At 41.2% G+C, this 22,106-nt stretch overlaps 1 protein-coding gene across 1 annotated transcript in view; it reads right to left on the reverse strand.

Annotated features, from left to right (window-relative positions):
• The window catches only part of LOC144695885 (glutamate receptor ionotropic, kainate 3), a 549,188-nt gene that overhangs the window by 281,826 nt on the left and 245,256 nt on the right, over positions 1 to 22,106 (reverse strand). The window contains exon 9 of the mRNA XM_078566956.1: positions 2,770 to 2,883. Within this exon, the coding sequence (XP_078423082.1) occupies positions 2,770 to 2,883 (114 nt within the window). The remainder of the gene's footprint in view (positions 1 to 2,769; positions 2,884 to 22,106) is intronic.

Here is a 22,106-nt window from a genome sequence, read left to right on the forward strand (position 1 = left end):
ACCCTGCCTGGCCACCTGACTACCCCGTCAACCCAGCCCAACTCAACTACCTCCTTTCCAGCCAACTATCCCCCAGGCCCAACGACCACCTCATCCAGCTGCCTCCTCACACACCTACCACCTCATCCATTTATCACCCTACCCACCTACAACCTCAGTCACCTGCCACCCTAACCAGCTACCACCTCGCCCACCTACCACCTCATCCACCTGCCACCTGACATACCTATCACCTCAACCACTTACCACCCCACCCACCTACTACCTCACCCACAGGCCACCCTACCCACCTACTTCATCCGCCCTACAATCCTACCCACATCCTACTCACTCATTCATCCACTCACCCATCCATTCATCCATTCACTACCATTCCAACTGGACCTTTAAACTTACTGTACGATAGCTAGTGCCATTTAACGGGGGCATGTCTTGTCTTTCCCTCGACTTTATTCTGCATTTCTGGGAAAGTCAGGCTGAGAAGGTCCCAGAAGAAATACAGAATAGTGTCAGGTCGAAGGAATGTTCGAACGGAGCGGAAATCCACTGATCAGTGCTGTTCCTTGGAAAATTCCGGCCAATGTGATAGGACTTTTATGTTAATCTGTGAGATGGGGTCTCAGTTTAACATCTCATGCAAAAGACAGAACCTCAGAGTGCAGCACTCCCTCAGCACTGCACACCACCTAGATTTTTGTGCCCAAGTAGGATTTAAACCCCTAATCTTCTGACAGAGAGGCACTGAGTCACGGCTGAGAAGAGTAAAGCTCCCACAGTGTTACTTGAAAAAGGCAGTAACAGATAAACTGGATAGTTGTTTAAAAGGAGAGAAAAGAATAAACTATGTATTTACAGACCAGTCTGCCTAACTGATAACAACTAAGCTTCTAGAGGTTGTAATACTGAATTAGATTAATATTTACTGAAAAGGGAATGAGTTAATTCAAACAGCCATCATACACTTGAGAGGTAAGTTATATCTGACAAATTCAGTTTAACTTTTAACAACATAGTAGATTGCATTGATAAAGGAATTGCAATGAATTTACTGTAAAAGGGTTTTGAAGAGTCATTTGATAAAGTACTGCATAGAAGACTTGATGATAAAATTAAGGTACATTGTACTAAAGAGGGTGCTTTGGCATGGAGAAGGAATTGATTTAAAGGAAATGCAGAAGTGGCAAATGAATGTTTTTTAAAGTGAAGGAATGTAAACAATGGAGCCCCCCTGGGGTAGCGTTGCAAACACTGCTCTTCTCAGTACCCACAAATGATTAATTGGACCCAAGCATAAAGGCACAATATCAAAATTTGCAGAAGGCACAAAAATCAGGAGTGCTGTTAACTGTGAAGCAGATTACGAAAGTCTTCTCAGGCAGGTTAATAGACTGGCCAGAATGAAGTTAGTTGAAATTTAATCTGGAGGAATAGGAAGTGATAGACCTTGTGATGAATAATAAAAGACAGCATATACACTAAAACTTTAACAAAAATGGAAGAGGAGAGATTTAGGGGTTGCACTTAGAATACTGCACCAATTTTGGGCACTTTACTTCAGAGAGAATGTCAAGGCCATTGAGACAGTTTAAAAGCAATTTACTAAGGGACAAAAGACTTTAGTTATATGGATGAGAGAACTGGAGCTCTTTACATTAAAGCAAGCAAGACTAAGGGTATTTTATTGAGGTGCTCAAAATGATGAACAAGTTTAATAGATAAATCAGGAAAAAAAAATCTTCTGCTTGGTGACTTAGTAACTAGACATAAGATTAATATCATATTTTAAAGAACAATGGGAGATCAGGAGACATTTGTTCATGAAGAGGCTGGAATGCCCTATCAGGACCAGTGACAGAGGCAGAAACAATAATGGTTTTTCCAAAGGAAAACTAATAAATAATTGAAAAAGAAAAAAAGAAATGTTTTAAAGGATATGGGACAAGGACAGGGGACCAGAATTAAGTGCTTATTTCAAAGTCAGAACAGTTATAATGAGCCAAATGATCTCTTTTTGTACTGCTCAAAAATCTGTGATCCTTCCAATAGGCATGTGCTGGGTCCCATCCTTACATTCAGGATTTATAATGAGTCAAATTTCTATCCATTTCAAATATGACAGATGGCACTGGATGAGAGTGAGGCCTCCATTCATTACAATAATCCTACAATAATCTGCTCAATCTGTCCTTCACCTCCACCTCTGAAGCTTTTGCCCCTTCTCCTGCCCAGGTGGTTCCTTTTGGTATGGTGCCCATCTTTGTACCCTTGTTGTAATTCGGGTGAAAATAAAATATTGCAAAAATGATGTTGAGGCAATTAGTTGGGCTTGAGAAAATGAATATTGAATTCAGCAAACCTCATTCAACAATCCACCTTCCTCCCATGCCTACATATCGAGAACAGGGCAGTTTAATAGGTACTACTGTGAGATTTGGATGCCTATTGACTCATCTTTCAAGCGGGAGATGTTTTGCTGTGTAAAGAGTATTAATACTGGCTTTATAATTTCAAAATTGAATATAACTGGCCACGTTTCTTGAACTGTGGAGCTAGATTGATTATGACCTGGATCTGATAAATTTGTATTTTCAAGTGTATCAGTCAGAAAGCTTTGAAAATAGCACAGGATTGGAGCTTGAAATTTGGTATTTTGAGATCTAAAATTTAATTTCAGATTCTAGTTTGGATCTTAGCACCAGGGAATGCAGAATTCTGCTTTAGACTAATTACTTTTCAGAAGAAAAGAGGAAATCAAGCAAAATCACCTACCAGGATTGTTGTCACAATCAGTGACCGATTTGTCAATGAATCTGTTATGTTAGATCCTCTTCCCCTGGAAATCTCGGTGATATTTAAGCCATTGATTGTGTCCCAGGTTCCAATCTATGTGACAAAAAATCACAACAAACTTAATATCACCAAACGCAGGCACACAACAGTAAATATTCAAATTTGTACAAAATCAAAAACACATTTCTCCACAGCTATCTCAGAAGATCAATACTTGACATGCTAACATGTTAGTTCATATGATAAACAAAACTCAGTTGTATTTGTTGTAATATGCCTTTAAGGGACAGCAGCATGACATCACTAGAAAGGGAGTGTATTATGTTTCACTTTTGCTCTTAAGTCGAGTACACTATACAGAATTCTGCAGCTTTTCTGTCTTCAATCCCTCTGTCCATGTATATTCTCTCACATGTGCCTGGAATTAATAAATGAACCCACAATGTGTTTATCCAATCTCGTATGAGTGATTGTTGCTTTTTATATTATTCTAAAGACCACGACATAGTGTACAGCTGTGGTCCCTTCTAAACATCATAGTGCTCAGCCTGGAAACAAGATTCAGTACAAGTATAACATGGCGAGCATTCTTAGATCATGCTACCTGGCAGGAGATGACCCTTGACATTCTGGTCAGGCTGCAATGAAGCCGCAGCTTCAGAGAGTGCTGAAACCGCAATGTGGTGACTGCATTGAAAGGCTTTAAAGACACAGTGCCGGGATAGTGCTCAAATAAAAATCTGGTAAGCTGACGGATCGCTCGTGGTCAGTTTGCAGTGCATACCCTGTCAGTTCCGTAAGTGGGACAGCGCATTGAGAGGACCAGCATCAGGTTAGCTCATTCAGGAAAGGCGAGCAACCAGTGTGTGGGCTAGTTCGATAGCAAGCGAGGGAGAGTCAAATCAAAAAAAAGTTATAAAAATTGGGCCAGGGAAGTGTTACGACCCCAGCTGATGTTAATACTGGACAAGTAAGATCCCAGAGTGAAACATGGCCTGATAGATCCTAACTTTTTTGTTTAGAAATCATGGAGGAAAATGACTGAACAAATTCACAGGAGTCTGCTGATGAACTTTTAACTCAAAGAATAAAACATTTATTAAACAAGAAAAATGAAGTATCACACCAGGCAACAAGGTTGGAAAGATCTCAATACAAACCCAAGAAGATGATTCAATTTCCCAATATTGCTTTACTCAACAATATCTTTACAGACACATAAACCAGTGAAGAGCTACCACTAGCTTGACAAAGGCTCCTGGCTTAGGATTAGCACTCGTGCAAATTATTTTCTTCCAATGAATTCTTGAGCATTCACTTGATGCTTCTCACCCAACTCATATCTCTCTCTGAGACACCCAAAAATAACCAAACTTTAAACTCACTGTTTCAGTAGCTAAACTGATCATGTTACTGAGTCCTATAATTGACTATTCAGCTAACTACTGTCCCACTAGCCTTGTACTTTTCTCTTCTCAAGAGAACTGAAAAATCCATGTTCAATCTCTGATACACACTGAACCCTTCACTGTCTTTCTCGGTGTCTCTGTATCACTTGACCACTGTCGCTAGGCAACAGCCCAGTTTTTCTACTTTGTGTTATTTTCCCCAAAACACTAAACTTTTAACCCCTTTTTAACCCATCTCTTTAACTTCACCACAGATCCATCCAGACTTGTAGGCACCAAAACTCATAAACCATGGAAGCATTTCAGAAAGATCTGCTAGACAAGCTCAAAACTATAGCAATAAAGAGCTACTCAAGGATAGACATAAATACAAAGCAATTCTTACAATTCTGACAAAGCTTACGGGCCCCAAGCAGAGCCCCAATTGGTGACACACTTCCTAAAATATCTAAACCTGGCAAAACATGTGGATGGTGTTGCCTTCTGCATGCACCAAGTAAATGCCAAGCTTTTAATCAATTCTGCAAGATATGTGGCAGAAAGGGCCATTTGGCAGCTGCAGTGAACTAGAGCAAAGGCTGATGCAGCTGCCAAGTACCACACGCTGACCCAAACAGACTGGACACAACAGGTACCTTCAAAAAATAGGAACGACCATCCAGTAGCCCGTCAGAAACATATACATAGGAGATTGACAAACCAGAGGATAACAATGATGTGCACGATGAGACAAAGAGCAGTGGGTACATGTTTCACACCGTCAATCTTGTGGAAAACATAGATGTCATCTCATTAATCAAAGAGTTTGGCAAGATTCGAATTATCTACCCTAAGTGGCAACAGCTCATTATTGGCCAAGATTGACACAGGGGCAAGTGCCAACATGCTACCCCTGCAAATTCAAAAAGACAGAGAACATGGAGGGCCATGGCGAAACCTACTATGAGAAACTTTCACAGTACCGCAGTTCACTTATTCCATGCACAGGATCCGAATTCCTGGAGTGCAAGTTCAATCAATCCTCCTGGGTGTCACAGATATTCTCGATCATGAACACTAAAAGCCCGTTGAGCGCAGGTCTACCAGTATGCCGTGACGTCACACTAGTAACAATCCATGGAATTCGTCAGAGATCACAAGGCACAGCAACATCAGAAACTACTCCTATCACCTCAGTTCACAACCTAACATCGAAATATCCAGAATAGTTTGATAAAATTGCGGTTTCAAATGTTATGCAACATTGCTCTTACAGGAGAAAGTAAGTCCATCAATAGATCCACCACATAAGTGCAGCGTTAACTTACAAGACAAATTTAAAAGTAGAACTAGACAAAATGGAGAAAGACAATATCATTAGAAGAGTATAAGCGTACACAGGCTGGTGCAACTCAATTACATGTGTCTTAAATAAGGATGGATCATTGATCTTATGCCTTAAACCACAACAGCTCAACGCAGCTTTGAAACCATGGTTACTGGTTACTGATCCGTACATCTTGCGGACAAGTGCCAAGACCTTACTACATTTCATACCCAGTTCAGGCAATACTGTTTTCAATGGCTTCCTTTTGGACTATCTTTTAGCCAGGATCTCTTTCAAACTCACATGGACCGTAATACATGCACCGTGCCAGGATGCATCTGTGTCACTGATGATATTACCATTGTGGAAGGAACAAAGCAAGAAATGACCATAACCGAAAGAGCGCAGCAATCTTCCTGAGGCACGGAGCTGCCTCAGGGGGATTAAGTTGATAGTACAAATTTTTAATAAATGATCTGAAAAATTATTTAAGCATGTCCCCTCATGTGACATGAGCTGGGACATGTTTGTGCATGTCGCAAATTTTATTTAATTAAACTTTCAGGAAACTCATGCCGCCCGTGGATGAGGTTTCCCGAAAAATGCGAAGGCCGCTTGGGCTCTTCACCTGCCTGCCAACCTTAAGGTTCGACGGGCAGTGCTGTTAATTAGCTTAATTAGTTTCCTAATGGCCTTATTAGGCCTTTGACAGTTCGGCGGGCACGTAGCTGCTTCTGGCGCGCACCCGCCGAATAAAATATCTAAATGATGCGTGATGTCGTGACGCACACCCAACAACATTGCGCGTCATTTTGCGCGTTGGCGTGTCGGGCCCAACCCCACATGCCGACGGCAGTATTCTGGCCCTGATATTCTTCCAACAACTTCATCACTCACACATGGGCATAGATCGGGCGAGAAGACTCACAACAGAGACAAGCTATTGGCTGGGTATGAACAATGACATTGAAGTCATCATCAAGAAGTGCGAGGCATGTCAAGAGTATATGACAAGTCAGCTGAAAGAACCAGTCATTCCACAAGAATTTCCTACCCATCCTTGATCCAATGTCACATCCGACCTCCTTCACGTCCATGGCACTGACTTCATTATTATTGTCAACTACTTTATCAAGTACCCCATTGTTCGACAGTTGCACAATATGTAAAGCACAACTGTTACAAATGCTCTAAGTGCTAGTTTCAGTTTATTTGGTGTGTCCAGAGAGATCATTACAGATAACGGTCCACAATTTATTGGTAAGCCATTTCAAGATATGTGTGAGAAGTGGAATAGTGATCACACTGCTTCTTCTCCTCACTACCCTAGATCTAACAGCCTAGCTGAAAGAATGATTCACGTAGTAAAATCTCTAATTCTCAAATGTAGACAGACCAAGCAAGATCTACACATTACAATGCTACATTTGAGAGTGACACCTTTAAGTGCAACTATTCCATCACCAGTAGACCTCATGCTCGGCAAGCCAATGCATACCAATTTACCTAAGTTTATCCATTTTACTCTCTCAGAAACTAGAAAGCAACTTATAAAACTTCAAGAGAAGATGGTTAATGTGCACAATAAAAATGCGAGTGCAGAAGTGCCAAGTTTAGAGTTGGGACAACAAATTTGCATCCGGGATCCTAAGGCATATGGCAACCAGCTGAGGTGACAAGGATTTGTTTGGAACCAAAGTCCTATGAAGTCATTATACACAATTGTGCAATGGTGAGGTGTAACCAAGGTCAAATCAGATCCTTTCCAGCTCCTCAGCCACTGTATAGTCCTATTGCATCTAGGACAAGATCCCAAATGCAACCAGGAACAAGATACAAGAATGACAATCACTGTGAGGAATTAAAGAAACCATTATAAGATTTGGGCATACCAGCAGATTACGCTTCAGTGACTCATAGATTCATCTGTTCTATATACTTATGTAATGGTAACTAAACATGAGCATGTAGTTTAAATAGTTATACTTCTTTGGAACGGGGGAAAAGTACATTTAAAAAGGGGGTTGGGGTGTTGTAATATGCCTTTAAGGGTTAGCAGCATGCCATTCACTAAAAAGGAAGTGTGTCATACAACCCTGTTTTTGTTTCACTTTTGCCTTTAAGCATAGCACACTACACATTTCTGCTGCTAGTGTCTTCAAGCCTTATATCTATGTGTATCTGTTCTCATGCACCTATACATGTTTACACAATCCCTTATGAGCAATTGGTTCCTTTACATCATTAGAAAAACACAACAGTATTGATTTAAATAAAGAGATGAAGCTTTTTGAAGAAATTACAGATGTGGTCAGGGGAGATGCAGTTGGTTCGTGGGTTCCCAGAAATTATTTACTAAGGTTCCGTATCAATGAATAAAATCACAGGACTACAGGCCTGGGTTAAGATGTACTGTACTAAGATGTCATGTACTATCTCTTCCATAGGTATTTTATCCTTCAGTATCTATGTTTAAAGAGGTGTCCAACTCATGGCCTATAGTGTGGTTGACAGGAATTCCAGCTACTGAGATGAGCACTGAAGGTGTGATGTACCTATCCCCAACAGTCTGGCTAGTTAATCAATCAATTATTTCTCACCAGCTCACAGTTCGCTGCACAATGGCCTACAAATTCAATAGTCTCACTGCCTACAGTGCTATTTTTAATTTCTTATTCATTTTGTGTGAATTAGATAACTAATCTTATACATTCTCATTTACTACCTTTGTGTGACTCCCTTTTTAATCAGGAGCTTATATTTTTGAAGTGTTACCAGTGTGACTAATGTCAATGGATTTCATACATTTGATCTTTTGTCTGTCATCTATGGATAACTTTTGACAGTGAACTCAAGGCAAAGAATGTAACAATCCACAAAGTAATCCCAGGGTCAGCTCAGGCTTGACAGCATCTTGAGAATTCTATATTCCTTTTAATTATTTTCTCTGAATCTGTTGATTTGAGAGCAAAATTAATTCTGGGGCTGAGCCACAGTTAAGGTATTGTGTGTAACTTTGGTTATCTAATTATAGAAAGGGTTATAAACCCGAGAAAGCCATTGACATAGAGAATGCTTCTACTTGAGGGGAAGAGTAATACTAGAAGTCATCAAAATAAGGTAAGTCACCAAGAAGTCAAATAGGGAATTCAGAAGAAACTACTTCACCCAGAGAGCGGTGAGAATGTAGCTGTCATTACCACAGGAAGTACTTGAAACAAATAGCATAGATACACGTAAAGAGAAGCTAGATCTGCAAATGAGGGTGTGGGAATAAAGGGCTAGATGAGGAAGGATGGGAGGAGCATAAACGCCAGTATAGGTTGGTTGGGCCAAACAGCCTATTTCTCTGCTGAGTCTTCTGTGTAATTCTATGCAAAGCGTAAGCATAGATTTATCAGATTGAAGCCAGTTATGAGGGGAAACTTGAGATATCTGGATTATTTCCAGAGAAGGATAAAGAGATGTTCTAGCTGTTTCTAAAGTGATGAAGGATTTTGATAGATTGGATGCATCTGATGAGTTACTCTGATTGGTGAGTGAATGGTAGGATGGTTCAATTCTAAAATTTCCACTAAGAGTAAAGAGAGAGATTATAGAGAATTGGTGAAGAATGGAATGCTTTGTCAGATGGACAGGCTGAGGCTGTGGGATTAGTTTTGCATTCCTCTAGCAAGGAGCTCACTTAAGCATAATGGGCTGAATGGCTTCCTCCTGTGCTATAAATGTATCTTTCTTGAGCACTGTTTTTCTTTCAGTAATTGACAATGTCTTTAAACCCATGGCAGTGGATTCTTGGGAGTGCATCACTATTTGCAAGGAGATGCTGGGAACATGCCAATATTTGTGGAGAGTTCCCTTCATGGGAAATTTTGGTAAGAGGACACCTGGATCATTCTCGTGATATCCAACCTACAAATATAAACAAAAAACTGTAATTTCCCAAAAGGAGAAACAATAACAGGGAAACTCATATCAAATTCTAGCTACCCTCTTGTAGAATGTAGGAAATTGCCTTAAAAACACACGATAGAGAGTTGCTATGAATTGGAACTTCATAATGTGGAAAAGCGGGTAGAGCAGGTTGTTTTACAGGGTGGTATTGGGGTCCTTTCTCTTCAATGCATGTATTAATTATTTGGATGAGAGTATTGTAAGTAACATTTCTAAGTTTGCAACTCAAAATAATAACGGAATAGAGCAACTCATGAAAGTGTTCAAACACATTCAAAAATATTTAGGCTGAGCTAATTTTCCTTCCCATTTAATTCGCTATCCCTTATAACTCTGTCACCAATCTTTGGCCGGGATTTTCCAGCCCCATCGTGGCGCGACCAGCTGCAGGAGATTCGGCGGCCCAGCCAAAAGTCCATTGATTTTCAATGGGACCAGACTATCCCAGTGGTGGGCAGGGCTGGAAAATTCCGCCCTTTGTTTCTTTCTTTCTGTCCCTCACTCTTGCCTTTGTTTACATTGAATTACAGTATTTGCAGCACAGAAATAGATCATTGGCCCAATTGGTCTATGCTGGTGTTTATGCTCCAGATCTCCCACCTCTCTTCATCTCACCCTATCAACATATTCTTCTATTTCATTCTCCCTCATGTGTTTATCTAGCTTTCCCTTAAATGCATCTATGCTATTTGCTACAGCCAGTGGTAGGGAATTCCACATTCGTAGCACCCTCTGGCTATAGATTTCTCCTGAATTCCCAATTAGATTTATAAATGACTATTTGATATTTATGACCTCTTCTGGTCTCTCCCACAAGTTGAATTATCTTATCAACGTCCACCCTGTTAAACCCATTCATAATTTTAAAGGCCTCTTTTAGGTCACCCCTCGGCCTTGCCTTTTCTAAAGAGCCCCAGCCTGTTCAGTTTTCCTCACAATACAGGATAACCTCTCAGTTCCAGTAACATCCTTGGGAATCATTTTCACACCTTCACCGATGTTTTCACATTCTTTGTACAACATGGCAACCAAAACCATGTACAGTACGGTTGCTCCCAATGCGGTCTCCTCTACATTGGAGAGACCAAACGCAAACTGGGCGACCGTTTTGCGGAACACCTGCGGTCTGTCCGCAAGAAAGACCCAAACCTCCCTGTCGCTTGCCATTTTAACACTCCACCCTGTTCTCTTGCCAACATGTCTGTCCTTGGCTTGCTGCATTGTTCCAGTGAAGCCCAACGCAAACTGGAGGAACAGCACCTCATCTTCCGACTAGGCACTTTACAGCCCTCTGGGCTGAATATTGAATTCAACAACTTTAGATCTTAAACTCCCCCTCCCCCCATCCCCACCCCGTTTCTTTTTCCCCCCCCCACCCGTTTTTTTTTTCAATAATTTATATAGATTCTTCTTTCCCCACCTATTTCCATTATTTTTAAATCTAAAACTAAAACCTTTAGTCTTTCCACCCCACCCCCACTAGAGCTGTACTTTAAATATCCTGTTTTCCATTCTTAATTAGCACTTTTCTCAGACAAAGACCACCACCTTCAACACCTCTTTGACCCTTTTGTCTCTGACATCGTTTGATTATCTGCTCACACCACACCCTCAATGGGTCTCTTGCCCCCCCCACCCCACCCCACCCACCTTAAACCAATTTATATTTCTCCCTTGTTGAAACTATGCTGCAGTTCTGCCGAAGGGCCATGAGGGCTCGAAACGTTGACTGATTTCTTCTCCGCCGATGCTGCCAGACTTGCTGAGTTTTTCCAGGTAATTCTGTTTTTATTTTGTGTGAAATCATGGCTTGATTTAAGTTTAACATAGCTTCTCTGCTCTTCAGTCCCATCACTCTAGAAATTAACCCCTGTGCTTGGTTTGCTTTTTTACGGCCTTATTAACTTATGTCGCTACTTTTAGCATTTTATGCATCTCTACCCCATTTAGACTCTTAAGGCCCCGATCACAACTGGGCCAGATTCTGTGAGTGGGGAGGAGGCTGGGAAACCCAGAAGTCCACAACTTGGATCTTTTCTTTTCCCAAACGGCCAAAAGTCAGCCTGATTGATAAGCTTGACTCCCTGTCAGGTGAACAATGCACAGGAGGAGGCCACAGGCCAGGTGCAAGTAGGAAGCCTGCAGCTAGTTTAGTGGAAGCACGAGGAGGTACGAAAGGCCCAGATCTTGAGGGGGTTGGTTGCCGACCCTGGGGGATCTGATAATGTTGGGGGTCGGGAGTGGGGTGGATCTGATCCCCGATCCCAGGAAGTTCAATCAGGTGGGAGGCATTTGGATTGTGGGTGTGGGTTCTGATGTTGTTTTGGGTGGGGGGGTGCAGTGATGAAGGTAAGCTTGGTGCGTCTCTTGACCCACAATCAGTGCAGTAAAGGCACTTGCCTTTCCCATGTAGCATTCCTCACCTCCCTTTAGCTGCCAGGTTTCCCAAGAACCAAGAAACCCAGCTGGCCAGGGTTAAACCAGGAAGACCGGTTAAATTTGAGCCTCATTATAATATTTAAATGGCCAATCCAACTCTTGGGAGCAGGTAGTTGCCAAGCACTTTATCCCACATCCATTCAAACTGGAGCTGAGGTAAAATTGAATTTTAAAAATGTTTACATCCTACCAAACCCAACCTACCTGTATTTTGTGGTTAAAATTGCCCCCCTATTTTCCAAGTAATATGTGCCCTCCTTATCCTGGCTACAAAAAATATAAAATTTCACACCGACATGGAATTGACAAGTTAATTTCAATATATGCACATTCTGCAAAATTATTAATGCACTTTTTCATTTTTCACGCTCTTCTTTCTTCCTCTCTCTTAACCAGATTTGGAAGTAATAGTTAAGTGAAACAGTGGTGCACCTTATTGATCAGGGAAGAAAGCCCAGGTTTATAACAGATAAATCAATATAAAGTCAACACACTACATAGTTACATTCAAAAGAAATAAAATACAAATCAAAAAGAGGTTGCATTGCTACTGTATCTGACATTGACCAAACCCCATTTTGAAAGAATTGGTGCAGTTCTGTTCATTAAATGACAGGGAAGGTGCAATTGTCTTTTAGCAGGTAGAGATGCAAGCAACAACACAAATTCCTGAGCATCGAGAATGTAATTTTGAGGAAAGGTTATTATGTGGAAGTTGAGCTCATTATTTTGGAAGTCAGAGACTTCAGCTGTGATTTAATTGAAAGTTTCAGGAACATATGAAAAGCATTGACAGCATTGATGCAGGCTAATTGTCCACTATTGTGAAGGGTTCACATCCAGTGGACACAAATTGGGAGTAAGAAGGGAAATCAAGTGGAATTCTTCCCACACATACAAGAATAGACTTGTGGAATAAATTACCACCCTCCACCCCAGATCACACAAAATAACATGGTAATTGGACAAAACAAACTGAATCAAGAGCCAACTTAATGCATTTCTGTAGAAAGTAAGAATTAAAGTTATAGTGAGAGAAAGACACGTAAGTAGATGGGCTAGTTGATCGATGAAAAAGGGATAGATTATTTGGTGGTTTTGTCCTACCGCTGTTGATAAAATTTCTTGTGCTTTTGTTTGAAGGTATACTCAAGGTTTGTACACCAAATAAAGAATGGCCTCCAGAATCCTAATAATAGTCTTTCATTAAAAAGATAATCCATATTATGCTTCTTACGGGGACAAACTAATACTCTCAGTGAATCCAATCGCGATATTGAAATTACCCAACATGGCTGATTGTTAACCTCCAGTGCCACAGAAATTAACCCAAAGTTCCTGCCTCTGTTTGTTCCTGACTCAGTGTGAAAAGCCTGCCAAGTTGACCCTGACTAATGAGCAATGACCATTTGGGTGGGATCCCAAAAGAGAACCTGTGGAACCTTATCTAACAATAAGTGTGTGTCTTCAGGATAGGAGGGACATTGGAAAATATATACATAATTTGAAAATAAAGCTCAACCACCAATCGTTCCCAGTGTAAGCTTGGGTAATGTTATATAGGGAGCCCTGGAATGTTTATGTACTACATTGAATAATTGTGCAGCATCCCTGACTAGAGTTGAGCATAGCAAGAGATAAAAGCTGAAGTCATGCTTATATTGACACTTCACTGTTTGACTTTTAGGAGATATGCGGTCCAGGAGCCCTCTCCTAGTGTAACACTATTATATCCAACTCCTTAACTGGGGCAGAATCATAAAGCCATGAAAAATTGGGACTGCAATCCTCCCAGGGGGGAAGGGAGCTAGATTTAGTAATGTAATTGCTGATCTCTTGGATTTTGAACTAAAAGAGCTTCCGTAGAGAGGAAAGTCCTTCTCCATGACAAAGACTAATGCTTTATGTACGTTATTTTCTACTGTATCCCTGTATTAATGCACAGCATCTGTTAATAAATAAATTGGTCCTTCTACTCATTTTTATGACTTGTTGTTGAGGTTGGTTAGATTTTTTTTAAACTACAAAACTGTATTCAATAAACCATATCCAACAAAATTTCATAGGATATTATACATCACATTGTTGCAAATTTTTAAATAAGTAGCTCAATCTCTCAAAGTATTATTTATTTATTCATGGGATGTAGGCATTGCTGTTTGGGCCAACATTTATTGTTCATCCCTATTGCCCTTGAGAAGGTGGTGATGAGCCACCTTCTTGAACCACTGCAGTCCATATGGTGTAAGCCCACCTACAGTTCTGGTAGGAATGAAGTGCCAAAATTATGACAACATGCCCATGCAGCAATGGTGGTATCTTTTCAAGTCAGGGTGACATGTGACTTGGAGGTAGTGGTGTTCCTATCTCTTTTCTATCCCCGTCTTCTAAGTGTAAGAGATTGCGGGTTTAGAAGGTTGAAGAAGCCTTGGCGAGCTGTTGCAGTGCATCTTGTACATGGTACACAAAAGCTGCCCTGTTGTGCTGGTGGTGGACGGAGTGAATGTTTAAGATGGTGCATGCGATGCCAATCAAGCAAGCATATTTGTCTTAGTGGCGTCAAGCTTCTTGACTGTTGCTGGTGCTGGAGCTGCACTCATCCAGGCAAGTAGAGAGTTATTCATACTCCCGAATTGTGCCTCGTAGATGGTTGACAGGCTTTGGGGAGTCAGGAGGTGAGTTACTCACTACACAATACCAAGCCTCTGACCTGCTCTTGTAGCCAAAATATTTATATGGCTGGTCCAATTCAATTTCTAGTCAATGGTATCCCTAGTTGCTAGAGGGGGACTAGGAGATGTTAGTGCCATTGAATGTCAAGGGAGGTGGTTAGAATTTCTCTTATTGAAAATGGTCATCTGGCGTGAATGTTATTTGCCACTGATCAGCCTGAATGCTGTCCAGGTCTTATCAAATGTGGGAATGGACTGCTTCATTATCTGAGGGTGGCTAATGGAAGTGACCGCTGTGCAATCATCAGCAAACATCCCCACTTCTGACCTTATCTAGGCGGGAAAGTCATTGATCAAGCAACTAAAGATGCTTGGGCCTAGGACGCTGCCCTGAGGAATTCCTGCAGTGTTGTCCTTTTCTGATGCTTTTATTTTTGAGGGGTACCTTACTGCACCCCTATATCAATTGCGTTCCATAGTATAAATGGGGAGCTGAAGGCAATGTAGCCCCATAACAATGCAGGTTTAGAAATATGTGATTGGATTAAGGGAACCCTAGTACACATAGGATGCTGGTCCCTTACGCTCCACTAACTGGCAAAGTCCACATGGTAGCCGAGTGCCATCATCAATCGACTGTAGAAGTAAAAAGCAGAAACGTATTGCAAATAAGTGCCAGCTCCTAACGAGGAACTGTTAGAGTGTAAAAGGTGTTTTTCATTTATTAGCAAAGGTAACATAGGTGTTTGATAGCATAGCATGGCAGCAGTAATATTATGAGCCATGAAAAAAAATATTAGGAAGAAACCTGCAAAGCAAAGGCTGCTGGGATACTTGGCATATGTTAGCCTAGACAAAGCACACAGCTACAACTAGCTCAGACTAACCCATAGCAGGTCCGAGCCCGGTGATTATTGGTAGGTAGGTGCCAGTCATTAGAATGCTAAGTAAGATGAGGCAAAGGGTCTGCAACACTTAGCACTTATTGTGGCAGCAATTGCAGATAATGAAGTGTCAGTCACTGGAATACCAAGATACACAGCAAAATGGGACAGTTGGTCTAAGGTACTTAGCACCTATTGTAATAGATTGTGAGCCTCTGTGAACGAGAACACATCTTCAGTCATGAAAGTTCAGGGACTAAATGTATAAAAGACAATATAACAACTCAGAGGACAGAGTACTGACTTAGATTGGATTGACTAAGACAGGCTCTCCCTGTGTTTGCTTGAGTAAACAATCAAAAACCGTCCCCGAGTCTCTGAGGTGTTTCAATTTCACTGCAACACTTGGCGTAGTCGGCTGGATATTCACATCGGGTCACCGGGACAGCACTGCAAGATGGGTGAGTGCATTTGAATTTACCAACCACAGATAGGGCACTTAGCCTGGCCGGACCGACATGAGCAAGTATCAAAAGAATCAAGTTAGAGAACTGAGGACAGTAAAGACTCCAGGGAGATGGTCAGAACTGCACCGGTAGGATTTAAACCATGCAGAAAAGGTCAGAGCCCAATATATGCAGAGGGGCAGAACTGCGCTGGTAAGAACTGAACTGTGCAGGAGGTCAGAACAGCACTGGTCAGAGCCGCACAGGTCAGAGACCCACAGGACATCAGACCCGCACAGGGTTTAAAGGGCATCTGTAGGCCAGGACCGTGCAGGATTTAAAAGGCATCCGTAGGTCAGAACTGGGCAGGATTTAAAGAATATCTGCAGATCTGAACCACTCAGGCAGACTATACCTAGGAAGTATGGCCAATAGTGAGGAAAACATAGACTGGGGACCAGAGGGTTCACTTTCCAAGTTTATAGCAGATAAACATAAGAACTTTATCAGTAAAATATAAAACAACGGGTGAGGCTCAACCCAGAAGTCCAGGAGGTGTGGTGGAAGGTTCAAAAGAAGAATAGGGAGGACAAAAAAATTACAATCATAATCAATTCTTATTTGGGACTTTGCCAGCGACTCCAGGAACAAGATCAGACCAGAAAATGAATTGGTGGCAAAAACAAACTTGGACAGGAGTCAGGGGATGCTTTTTAAAAATTACATTAGAAGCACCACTGTATTTTAGAATACTGTTGATAAAAACAAAAGGAAATAAACGTGTGTATTTTGTTTTCCTGTTTGAATGTGTGTCTGTAAGTGCTGTTTTTGAGTCAGTGAACTAAAAAGAGTTATTAACCCTTTGTGGCCTGGTCTTGCATGATGTTTTAAGTTTTTTTTATGGCTGTTCAATGTGTATTAAGGGTCAGACTTTAAACTGGTTTAAACTCTAATTTGTTTTTTCTCTCCCCTGGAGCTCATGATCTGGGGACACTTTTGGCACTTTGTGTTTATCTCATTACAGGAGTTCATATTTCTTGGAGCGTATGGAAGTGTGAATGCGATTATTGAGTGTGCCTATGTGAACTTAATATAAGGTTTAATTGTGGATTTGTGGGAACTCAATGACCAGTTAGATGTGAGAATTATAAGCATGGTCTAGAGGGATGTGGAATTAGTGTTGGGATTTTGTGCTACCACATCTCTCCCAGGTTTTAAAAAAAGGGATTTTTAGAGGAGATAATGTGTTCAGGTGAGAATGAGTTTGAGATTTTGAATCAGTACAGAATGGGTAATACAGGTAACATCCGGAATTAGAAGTTGGTTTAAATGGTGGAGGGGGGGGTGGGAAGATTAGTTAAACCACAATGAAATGAAAGAGAATGGAAAATTCTGTTATTTTTTGTTTTTTTTATTTTGACTAAAGAATTGTGAGGTTGGAGTGTTCTGTCTCTTTAAAAGTCTGCCTGTAGCTGTGAAAGACTTAACTCTTGACTGCTTGAAATTTATGAGCTGTGAGAAACTGTGATTGCTTTTCTCTTGTGTAGAAGCTTACAGGCTTTTTTGCATTTTGGGGTAAGAATGGTGAAAGTTTCCTTGTGAGAATTCACTTTACTTTTTAAATTACAGTTGTCGGAAACCCAATTGAAGAAAGAACCACAAGACTGCTGACGTAATTTATTTCTGTTTTCCTTCCTTTAAAAGCACGTGCTACGTGTGTGCGTGCGTGCATGCGTGTGTGTGGATGATGTTTGTGTGTTTGAATTTGTGACTTTATGATTTGGATTAAAGGGAAAGTGTACTTTATTTTGAAATGTTTGGTGTAATTATAATTAATGCTGAGTTGTATTAAACCTGCAAAGTTTAAGGATTTGAGGATTTTGGTTCCTGCCGCAGTTCTCAAAAGAACAGGGAATTTATTTTTAATTTCGGATGTTGCTAATTGGAACTTGAAAACAAACATTTTAAGTCTGAAACAACAGACAATCCAAACACAAAATAAAAAGAAACTGAGAAGTTTGGAGACACTTGATAATTAATCTAAATTCCTGCAACCTGCAGGGCTGAGGGCAATTAACTAGATTTAAAGATTGAAGTTACTGGGTAAGAGTGATTTTCAGTGCGATTCTAAAGCTAAAACACGTTGGCACAACTGTGGATGAAGCTCTAATCATTTTTAAGTTCTAAACTTTCGTACCAAAGTTAAAACATATACACGGAAAGTAGGTATGCATTTGGAGTAGTGCATGGCTACACGATCGCCTTGAGCTGTAGAAGGTATGTCACCTCAGTGGCAGGACAGATAAAACATGAAGTGATGATTAGGCACCTGGTAAAGGCAGTAGTGGTGAAAGTCAGGGCACACCAGAAAGGCACAGACCCTGTTCAGTGAGGTAACCAGCAGGCAGATGAGGCCGCCAAGGAGGCAGCCGTAAATGGCCCAGAATATTTGATAGCATTAGCAGCAGTCGGGCCAGAGGAAGTAAACATGTTAGAGCTGCACAGGGATTATGGCAGAAGAGGTAATTGCCAGCTCAGAGGTTTAGTATGTGTATCCAATTAATGCGGAATGTGTTGTGAAAAATGGTATGGTCCTGACATTTCCTGTATTAATAGAACTGAAACCAGGTAAAACATTATACAGGGTGGAGGATATAAGGGTAATTAAAGTGGATCATTACGTGAGATATCGTAATGCAGCACCATACTCAGTAGAAATAGAGGGGAACACAATAGGTACTACCTTAGACAGATGTAGTGTAGAATCCTCCTCAGTGTGCCCCCATCCGATATACAAGGCAGAAGAGGCCAGGTGTGGATTTTGTACAATCGTATAATACAAACCATATGGGCTACAATAGAACCAACTCATGTCACATACTTAGGAAAAGGGAAATATTGTATTACTACACCACAGCAGAAATACCTCCAAGGGAATTGCCTATGCCCACTGACCAGTCACACATTGTGCATGCACACACAGGTGCCAGCCCAGTGGGGAGGGTGGAGCTGGTGGACATAGACAAGCAAGAGATGGTTAATGTGTAGATCCAAGAGGATATGAAGGATAACAACACAATATATTGACCAGTTCTACTAGCCAATTCCCCTTCTGCCCGAACACCTTACTGCAGTATGAGAGGAGGTTCAGAGGGTGCACAGGGCCTACTACACACTGCAACAAAGAAGCAGGGCATAAGTAATGATATAGAACAAATAGATGACACCAGTTGGTGGGAGGACCTCTGGGACTTGACGCTCAACATACAGATCCACCTATGGATCAGGATTATCTCCCACGTCTTGGTAATAGCCCAGTTAGTGCTGCTGCCGTACTTGACATGCCACACATGTAGCCTGAGAAGGCAGCGAAAAGCCCAATCACTAGCTAAGATGCCAAAGCACATCGAGGAGGAGTAGTTCTGAAAAAGGGGAGCCACGGTTTGAAAGGGGAGAATGTAGCCCTCAGCCCAAGGGAGTCAAATATGGGGGTGGGGGAAGTTATATAGGGCTTAGCATGATTCAAATGGCATAGCCAGCTCTCTGCGAATCCAAGTCAATGCCTGGCTAGCACAAGGACGGCAAGGAGCAGGGGCAGGAGATTTCATTGGCCAATTTGGGCTTGGCCAAAGTCCAAAAGCAGGGACTGTTAGTGTATACAAGGTGTTTCTTCATTTATTAACAAAGGTATCCAAGGTGTTTGGTGGCGAAGCATGACAGCAGTAATAGATTTAGCCATTGTCATAAAGAGATATTAATGTCTATAATGTTATTGGAAATAATTTTTAAAGTGGAATTGTAGTGGGGTCTGTGTGTGCGTGTGTCTTAAATGGATTAAAGCCAGCTAGTCTGGGTGCTTTGATGTATAGTAGTTTAAGATGTTAATTGGGTAAACAGTAAGGAGGATAGAGGAGATTCAAGAGTGGGAGTAAAATCTTGCACCTAGCTGGAAGACGCCAAGCAATGTGCTTATATTACTAATACAATCAGAGGGATGAAATGTTTTTGTTAGAAGATGTGACGTTAAAAGCCTAGGATACAATGGAAAAATTTACATTCAAAGGAAAAACTAGGTATAAACAAAAATGAATTTGTGTGTGTGAGTCAGAGGCATTTAAAATCTAACCAGCCTGTAAGCCTACAACTGTACCTGCAAGGGAATCATATTGCAAGGAACCTCATTTGAATGGTCAAGAATGGTAAGGTCAAATATGCTTTGCCTGGTGTCTGTTTAAAGTCTAAGGGTTACTGTTGCCTTGATAAATATTTACCTGGGAATGATTAATTTGGGGATTGGTTTAAAAGTTATTATGGTATTAATTTGTAGACATGTGTGTGTGTGTGTTTAATTTGTTGTTAAATTAATAAATATTTAATTTAGTTTTATATTAAAAATCTCTTGAGGCTAGGTGGTCTTATTCCTGAATTCAGAGCTGCATCTCAAATATACCAATTGAAAATATAGGTTATGACAGTTATTTAAGTTTCATTCTGGGATTTAAAGAACTCGGCCTTTATCAACTGTTGTCATAACACCATGAAAAGATATTTGAAGGAGCCTGTAAAGCAAAGGTTGCTGGGATACTTGACATATGCTTAGACAAAGGACACAGCAAAAACTAGCCCAGACTAGCCCATAGCAGGTGTGAACCCAGTGATTATGGATAGATAGGTGCCAGTCATTAGAATGCTAAGTAAGACGAGACAGGGGTTCTGCAACATTTAGCACTTATTGTGACAGCAATTGCAGATAATGAATTGTCAGTCACTGGAATACCAAGATACACAGCAAAACGGGACAGTTGGTCTAAGGTACTTAGCACCTATTGTAATAGATTGTGAGCCTCTGTGATCAAGAACACATCTTCAGTCTGAAAGGACAGGGACTAAATGTATAAAAGACAATATAACAACTCAGAGGACAGAGTACTGACTTAAATTGGATTGACTAAGATTGGCTCTCCCTGCATTCACTTGAATAAACAATTGAAAACTATCCAAGTCTCCGAGATGTTTCAATTTCACTGCAAAAGTGGGTAATATAAAAGAGCAAAATTAACCTGGGCCTAGGTAGATAACCTGATGTTACAAATGTATTGTAGTACTAAAGAATCATAGCAAAGTGGTAGGATATGAATTTACCCCATTTGGCCATCTCCCAAAACATTCTATTCATGCACACTGTGAAGTACTTGAACTACAGTTCTACGCCCCTTATGCACTGAAACTTTACTTTACTTGTTCGTCACTTGAGGTGAAGATCACTATGTTCATCATCAGGGGTGTTTGATAGGGTTCTGGTGGGTATATGTAAATGACTGCAAAGGCCAATCTGCATTCAGAAGGCTCTGCTGCAAATGGGACAGGATATCGCAGACAGTTGAGTTTTGGACAACTTTGCTGGCTTGGGATTTCCTCTCCTTTCATTTTCTCTCTGCCTCCAATTGACACTTGCTTTCAAAGGAGGTTGCACCGTTTCTTTATTTCGTTGTGCCAGGTGCATTGATTATGGGCGAGTTCTCCCAGAAATCGAAGTTGATATCAAATCTTCACAGTGTCCTTGTAGCACTTCCTTTGACCAACATGAAGGCACATCCCAGACTCAAGTTCTCCACAGAAGACTTGCTTTGGTAAGCGAGCGTCAGGTATTCTGGCTACATGACCAACCCAACTTAGTTGTGACTGTCTATTGTGGTGTGGATTCTTGGCATGCCAGCTCAGGTGAGCATCCCATTGTTTGGTATTTCTTCCTGCCATCTGATTTTCAGAAGCTTCCAAAGGCAACTCAAGTGAAAGTGGTTGAGCTTCTGGCATGACGCTGGTGTACAGTCCAAGTCTCACGTGTTTAGAGCAGAGTGGGCAGGGCTACTACTCTATGGACTTTCAGTTTGGTAGGCAGACTTACACTTCTTCATTCCCAATCTGATGTCCGACGTCTGCCGAAAGCTACACTTGCTTTGGCAATTCTTGCATGGGTCTTGTCATCAACATAAGCAGCTTGAGAGAGTGTGCTGCCAAGATGAGTGAACTTATCCACTGCTGACAGGTTTGGTCATAGACTGAAACCTTGGGCTCAAGATAGGGCTTTCCTGGAGCAGAACAGTACATTACTTCAGTTTTATTCATGCCGATCATGAGGCTGAAGTTGTTTCATGCATTGGAGAGCAAGTCCATGCTATAGTGCATGTCCAGCTCTGAACCAGCAG

This window comes from Cetorhinus maximus, chromosome 21 (assembly GCF_964194155.1).
Source record: "Cetorhinus maximus chromosome 21, sCetMax3.hap1.1, whole genome shotgun sequence".
Taxonomy (NCBI): domain Eukaryota; kingdom Metazoa; phylum Chordata; class Chondrichthyes; order Lamniformes; family Cetorhinidae; genus Cetorhinus; species Cetorhinus maximus.